The 8,231-nt window shown below is 40.8% G+C and overlaps 1 protein-coding gene across 2 annotated transcripts in view; it reads right to left on the reverse strand.

Annotated features, from left to right (window-relative positions):
• Positions 1-354: 354 nt before the first annotated feature.
• CCHR12.PART0H16orf72 (chromosome chr12.part0 C16orf72 homolog) overlaps positions 355-8,231 on the reverse strand; it is a 243,709-nt gene continuing 235,832 nt past the window's right edge. For both annotated transcript variants that reach the window (XM_044089079.1, XM_044089078.1), the window contains exon 4: positions 355-2,903. In XM_044089079.1, the coding sequence (XP_043945014.1) occupies positions 2,659-2,903 (245 nt within the window). In that variant the 3' untranslated portion in view covers positions 355-2,658. The remainder of the gene's footprint in view (positions 2,904-8,231) is intronic.

Below are 8,231 nucleotides of genomic sequence, written 5' to 3' on the forward strand. Positions count from 1 at the left end.
ATCTGAGTGCATCAAATTTCTGCAGAGATGTGGGCCTATGGTCCTTTTTACAGAATGAGGTTCCATGGCATGGGAGAAAATGTTACTGGCCAAACAATTCTAATGCCTACTAGCATCGGTCTTGATGTTGCAAACATGCAGGCATACCAGGTTAAATGTTTTTAGCACTGCTTGTGAGGGGTAGTTTTTTTTTTTTTTTTTTTTTTTTTAAAGAAACATGCAATAAAGCAAACCAAATTTTTGAAGAGTAGCCTACTCACTCTATCCAAGGAATATAGAAAAAGTTGAATCCAGCATACAAAACCAATGAAACAAATTTCTTCTAACAAAGCCAAACCGAGTGAAACTTGGAAATCAAGTGGTTAAGTATACAACTTTATTTTTACATTTATATAGCAAAGTTAGAGTGGGCAAAATGGAAGCATCTTTTGGCTACCTTACCTGTACCAAAATTGGCAATGATACTCAGCCAAATATTACTACACATAAAAACCTGCAGCCACTAAGATTTCTCAAGACCCCCTCCCAAAAATGCTTATAAAGCACAAATAAGTACGCAGAGAACCAGACTAATGGCTGCACAATTCTCTAACTGGACATTTTGGGTTACTGAAGTTACAGCAACAAAAAATAAATAGCAAGAATGTTAGAAAGTAATGATATAAGCAAAGTAACGAAGTAACGTGTAGATAAAGACACTCCACTTACAAGCATTCCAAAAGCAAGGAACAATTTAAAAGTAACTGCGAGCTTTTAGAAGCACAGACACTTCAAATTCCACAGCTCGGTAAAAGAAAATACCTTAATTGCAAATGTAGTGCAGTCACTTCTGATGCAATACAGCAATTTATGCAGTAGTACACCTAAAGCTCAAATCTATCTTCAAATAGTAGCAAGTGCTGTTTCAGTTCTTCATTTACAATGCAAGAGTTTTAGAACAGAAGTGGAGAAACTGCTGGTCTAACAATACAACATACTTACTGAAAAATGGCACGCTGAATTTTCAGAACTTTTTAGGTTTACAAACGGTATCTGACTTAACTATGAAAAAGCTAGACACTGATGCACTGAAATGAGCCACTCAAGTCTCCTGTTACACACAAATCCTCATTCCAAAATCCTTCAACATCAATCCACAAGTAAATCAAAACTAACGATATGTAAACAGTACATGAGTGAAAGGCTGAGTCAAGAGGAAGGGCTTTTTTCTCGTTTTAAAAGTTCAAAACATGAATTAAAAGGGGAGGCAACATACTGAATATGCAAGGACCATGAAGCTGAAATGTGTAAATGTTTTCAAAGCTCTGCCAACAATATAATGGTTTATACCTGTACCTGGACCATCTCAAACAGGCTACTGTTTTAAACAAAACATGATCAGATACAAACCTTAAATTATAAATCATATACAATTTTGTTAATATATTAGGATATTTACGCTTAGTTGAATAGATTCAATCTTGCGTTACCACGAAAGCTACTGAATTCATTTTCCATACAGTGCTACTGCACTTTTTTGTAACCAACATAATTACCACTCTTGTGCTACCACCACTGTATACTGCACTTAATCAAATACCACCTTTCCTTGAAATGGAGTTGTATAAAAACTGATGCATTCCCATAATCAGACTGGCAAACAAATGCTATATGTTACTTCCATTTACAGTTAACTGAAAACTACAAGCTGTAACCTGACATTCCAACAACCTCTTCATTCTCCTTAAATTTGCAGAATCTAATCGTCATAGAAAATGCAATGACAATCCATCAAGATTTCCTTTACATTTTTAATTGAACACACCATGTCAGTTTGATGATGTGGATAAAACCAGTGTCATACATGGATAACAAACCCCCTAAAATAACCACCCCACTTTTAAGACCACTACTGAAATGCTTTTCCTTCACTAAGTAACCTGCATCCATCTTCCAACCCTTTATATCAAACCTAGCAATGTGCCAATTTAGTGTTCAGGACTATTCTGTTTTGCAAGCTGCACTCTCTCAATTACATATCAAGTGTATAACACAGAACCTGAAAATGTGCGCGCGTCTCAACTACCTAATCCTGAGAGGTCATGGGGAACCAGGAGTGGTGCTCGGATACTGTGAGGCAAAAACGGTGTATCCAATGGACAGTCTTACAATGACAAGTAAATACACAATCAAAAAATCAAATATTTTCCAAACAAAAGAGGGGCCTCTGAACCATCCTAAAAGGGTACAATCCAATATTCATACACCCTGAACACAGTACCAATCTACAAAAAAAAGTGCAAAATGGAAGAAAACATACAGGTTTTGTAATGCCATTTCAGGTAACTGTTTACTACATAAATGGCATCTTTGCTGAAGCCAAATACTCACAGCATGGAACAAAAGGGGAAGCAAGTCTTTAACATATGTTGCCCTTTCCCTTTCACAGAACACAATAAGGTGACTTGAGCCTCAGAACTTCACACACTCATGATCTTATCAAACAAATCACGTGGGCTACAAAAGCCAGTTACAGACATCCACTACAATACTTCACACTTCCTGTCAACACACTTTATTGCATTCACACGTCAAAGTGAAAGGGTTATTGTGACTGCCTCCAACTTCCTTCTGTACGTTGAGGATCAGTGGCCTTTAAGCAGCATGGCAAGCTAAGATTTATATCAGTCGATTGCGTTTATGGGTAGGAGAGTCTGTGATAACATCACCACACTGGGCTGAGGTACGCTTCCTAGTGCTGCCATTGTCCAAATGGAGTGCCATTTCTTCTGATATGAAAGTGTTTAAATCGACATCATGGAGTCCATTTCTCCTACGGCCAGAGTTGGAACTACTGCTAACGTGAGTGGGAGAGCCTGGAGTACTGGATCGAACACTTATACTAGCCATTGCTCCACTAAGACCTAGGAGAGAAGAGAGAAAACGGTCAAATACATGAATACTAAATTACAAAATCACAGCATAAACGAACATTCCAGAAGCATGTCCATATGGAAGAACACTTCTCGCCAAGTTAGAAGCATAAACTTGGTTCTAAACACTCATAATGAACCTCCATACTGGCCAAGTATGCATTGCTGGCCTACAGGTGTTTTACAGCCAATGCTACACAGTAAAACAGCATTCTTTGCAGCAAAACAGAAGTGCGCACCATCCCTTAGGGGATTTTCTACAGGTCACATCACTTTCAAAATCAGTTACCAGTACAAAACTTGTAAGAGCACTATCCTCCCCAACCTTTAACTACCCCTAGTACAAGAACCCCACTTCCAAATAACCTAGGATAAATCATTAAAACATTCTTTGGAACCAAGCACCAAGAAGTCCTACAATCTATGCACACCCCTAAATATCAAAATTGTTTGCATTTCCAAACACTTATGGCACAAGATTAACAAGCCAGAGAGCACAACTAAGCAAGCAAACACCGAACTTATGAAACGGTGTTAAAAATTCAGAACATCTTCAGTTCCATGCTCACTCAGACCCGTTACCTTTTACCAGGTCACATATTCAAGTCTGAAATTTTCCATTAGACAGACAAGACAGATCAGAAAAGCTCCATGAAACAATTACAATGTGTGAGCAAATAAATGCCTTCCTGCTTCATGATGAAAGGATGATGCTTCCATAAACCTACAAGTCAAGCTCGCCACACTTTTGCAGGGCTAAATCCAGTAGCACACCATACAGTTGTGTTTAAGAAAAAACAATATACATGCCAGGTACTTGTATACATTTTCCAATATGGACCATGCAAGAGCAGCGTCAAAGTGCCATCCTTTGGCTGTCATGTCAAACCATGTCTGCCTAAAATGGTAATGTGTAGCTCAGATTGATCCAAGAGATCCCACTGCAGTTATCAAGAACAAGGGAATACATTTGTAAGTCACTCCACTTAATCGTACACATTCAGTACTTAAACATTCGCAATTACAATTCAATATTTTATTGATGAAATTTCACAACAGCTCATCTATATTTCTATATATTCTATAAAATCAAATTTTACTCATCACATTTATAGCAATTTTATTTTCCATAAATAACATTTACTCTTAAAACACTGTTCTACAAGCTTTTGCCACGTCAAAAAAGTTAAGATTCAACTTTAAAATAAGTTATGGCAACATTTAATGTATAAACATCTACAATTTCCGTAACTAAAATGTCCACATTTCATATACAGTTTTCTTTACCAATTTTTATTCCTCCCACATACTGTGTTCCACACCATATTTCCCTCAACATCCCCCCTCCCCAATCTCCTTCAAAACCGAAACAGAAAGCTTCAAATAATCCTAGCCCTCTTTCCTTCACTACACAACACTCTTCGCTATAACATGACTCAACCTGGAACCTCAAGTAAGGAGACGCACACACACTCCATTAAAAATTCTTTCCTTTATATGCCAGAAATCTACTTGTGCGCACACATACCTCCAAGCTTCACTTTCAGAGCTTAAGCATGTATTGCATGAATTTCTTTTCTGTACAAGTCCAGAAATGCTTCCCAGATTTCTTACTTTTTTATGGTTTACCCAACAGCCACTGAGGATGCACAAGCCAGTGCATTTCTTTGTGCTGGTCCCAAGCCAGGATAAATGGGGAGGGTTGCGTCAAGGGCATCCGGCGTAAAACTTCGCCAAATACTTAATGCAGACACCAATAAATATTTCCATACCGGATCGGTCGAGGCTAGGGTTAACAAACGCCATCAGTACTGTTAGCCAAAAGGGTGCTGGTGGAAACTGGGCTACTGTTGGCCTAAGGAGGAGAGATGGAAGGCATGGCCGAAGGAAGAGAGAAGGGCTAGGACTGTGGTAGTGAGGGTCGGAACTTTGAATGTTAGCAGTATGACTGGTACAGGGAGAGAGATAGCAGATAAGACAGAAGGAAGGTTGGTATATTTTGTGTGCAAGAGACCAGATGGAAGGGGAGCAAGGCTAGGTGTATCGGAAGTGGATTCAAATTGTTTTATCATGGTGTGGATGGGAGGAGAAATGGCGTAGGAGTTACCCTGAAGGAACAGTATGCTAGGAGTATTTTGGAGGTGAAAAAGTGTCCGATAGAGTGATGTTTATGAAGATGGAAATTGATGGTGTAATGATGAATGTTGTTAGTGCATATGCTCCACAAGTTGGGTGTGCAATGGATAAGAAACATTTTGGAGCGAGTTGGATGAAGTGGTGATGACTGTACCCAAGGGTGAGAGAGTGGTGATTGCAGCAGATTTCAATGGGCATGTTGGTGAAGGGAACAGGGGGGATGAGGAAGCGATGGGTAGGTATGGTGTTAAAACAGAGGAATGCAAAAGGTCAGATGGTAGCAGATTTTGCGAAAAGGATGGACATGGCTGTGGAGAATACTATTTTAACAAGAGGGAGGAGGATAGGGTGACATAAAAGAGTGGAGAAAGATGCACACAGGTGGATTACATCTTATGTAGGAGGGCCAGTTTGAAGGGGATTGGAGACTGTAAAGCGGTGATCGTGGAAAGTGTAGTTAGGCTGCATAGAATGGTGGTTTGTAGGATGATGCTGGTGATCAAGAAGAGGAGTGTGAGGGCAGCACCAAGTATCAAATGGTGGAAATTGAAAGGGCAATTGTGAGGTGGAGTTCAGGGATGAGTTAAGACAGGCACTGGAAGGCAATGAAGAGTTACCAAATAGCTGGGTAACTACAGCAGAACTAGTACGGGAGACGGCTAGAAAGGTGCTTGGTATGACATCTGGACAGATGAAGGACAAGGAGACGTGGTGGAATGAGGAAGTACAGGAGAGTATACAGAGAGGTTGGCAAAGAAGTGGGATTGTCAAAGAGATGAAGAAAGTAGACCGAAGTATAAGGAGATGAGGTGCATGGCAAAGAGAGGTGGCGAAGGCTAAGGATAATGCATATGAAGAGTTGTATAAAAGGTTGGACACTAAGGAGGGAGAAAGACAGTACAGTTGTCTACACTTACGATAAATGTAAATGTTAGAGTGTATTCACTGTTGCAGTCATTACATTTGGGTAATCTGCTGGCAGGTTGCCCTCAGTCTGCCTGACTAACAAAGTCTTGGGTCCCGAGTCGGTTGCTGTCCCTTCTTCCATAACGTCAGGTCGTCATGGGTATAAAACATGCAGCAGGCGCCATTACATCAGTTTTTCTTGCCCCAGATGTCAGGTGCCCCCCTAATGGGGAGCAAATAAACAAAAACACAAAGGTATACCTCCAACAAAAAGCAAACACAACAAAAAGGCTTTTAAGCACAGTAAAGAAAAGTAGAGGTATAGCCAGAAAAACTTCAGGGGCTGGAGGGAGGGTAACCAGGACTGCAAGAGTGAATACACTAACATCTACATTTATGGTAGGTGTACAACCCTGTACTATGTTCATGTTTCACTGCTGCAGTCATTACATTTGGGTAGATTCCCAAAGCTACGGCTGGGAGGAGTTTATATAGCATTAGGGCCACCTACAAGGGCCAGCAAGACAGCAGTGGCAAAGCCAGCTCTGGATCTAGAGAAAATTGGCAAATGACGCTTGGAGAAAGTATGTACAGAACTCCAGGTAGCAGCTTCTAGGCTGTCTCTGGTAGGAAAGTACAGTTGTGTACACTTACCATAAACGTAGATGTTGGAGTGCATTCACTGTTGCAGTCATTACCATTTGGGTAATCTGCTGGCAGGTTGCCCTCAGTCAGCCTGAATTCCATAGTCTGGCAGCAGGGGGTTGAATGAATGACGGTCCTTTGTTTTGGTGGCAGGCCTATGTCCACCATAGGAACTCTAGCTGCAGGCAAGGAATGATGGGAATCATTGGTACCAGGCTGTGGCAATGCTGACTCCATAAGCTTTTTAGGTACCATTGAAGTTTCCTCATATGCAGTCTTGCATATGGAATTATTAGCATGCAGGAGGCCATAAACCCCAAGGCCTGCAGAATTTGTCTTGCAGATTGCTGGGTTTTTGTGGCCACCTGTTTGAAGTAAGTCATTAATTGAATTTGTTTTTCTGGCGTAAGGTAAGTTATCTGGGCAGCTGTATTCAAGCTTGCACCCAGGAATGTAATTTGAGAGGGTACCAGTTGTGATTTTTCGTTTATGGTGTACCCTAGACAAGTTAGAAGCCTTTTTACAAACGCCAGATGTTTTAGAAGAGGGTCCTTGCTTTCTGCCTGAATTAGACAGTTGTCCAGGTATGGATAAATTTGAATATTTCTTTGCTTGCAAAATGAAACTACTGGTGCCAGGCACTTTGTGAAGACCCTGGGTGCAGCAGATAAGCCAAAGGGCAGTGCAGAGAACTGGTAATGCAAATAGCTTGCTCTGAAGCGGAGGTATCTTCTGCAAGATTCCCTGATTGGGATTTGCAGGTATGCCTCTTAAATCTAGAGTTACCAACCAGGTATCCTTGCCTTGCAACTGTTGAAGGGTCAGCATCTTGAATTTTGGAATGTCCAGAAATGTATTTAGAATGGAGAGGTCCAGAATTGGACGCCATGATTTGTCTTTTCTGGGTACCAGGAAAAGTCTTGAATAGAAACCTTGTCCCTTTTCCCTTTCTGGGACTGGCTGAATAGCTCCATATCCATGAGGGACATGACTTGTTGCTGGGCCTCTGCCCAATGATTTGGAGGCCAGTGCCTACAGAACCTGGGTGGCTGTACTTGTAAGAAATCTTTTACAGTTTGCATAGACTTGGCTTCATCTTCCATCTTTTTCAAAACTACTTCTGCATTATTACCAAATCGACTGTCCTATTGTAAAGGAGTACCCAACAATTTTTCTTTAACATGGTCAGGCAGATTTTGCTCTGAGCCAAGCATGCCTTCTTATCACGGATCCAGTTACAGCAGTCCTGCATATGGCCTCAAAGGAATCAAAACCACATTGCAAAGGATGTTTTCCAACTTGTTCAGCTGAATGCAATAAATCCTGCAACTCTATTTTACACAGTCAGAAATCAACATAATTTTCTGTTTAAGTAAACCCATGACATGCTGTTGATATTTAAGCATATGAAATTGACAGATTAAAGCCCCGATTGCCAAGGTTGCAGACGTGTAAATCTTCTTACCCCATCTACCCAGCGCCCTGCAGTCTCTATCAGAAGGTGTAGGATTTTTAGCAGTAGAGACCTTAACGCCCTTGGTACCCTGAGAAATGGTTTCAGGGTCAGCAGTAGGGTTTTTAAAAAGGAATTTGTGGGAGTCAGGAACCCTGTACAATCTGTCTGGCTTACTA

This window comes from Protopterus annectens, chromosome 12.part0 (assembly GCF_019279795.1).
Source record: "Protopterus annectens isolate FY-2018-M chromosome 12.part0, PAN1.0, whole genome shotgun sequence".
NCBI lineage: Eukaryota > Metazoa > Chordata > Ceratodontiformes > Protopteridae > Protopterus > Protopterus annectens.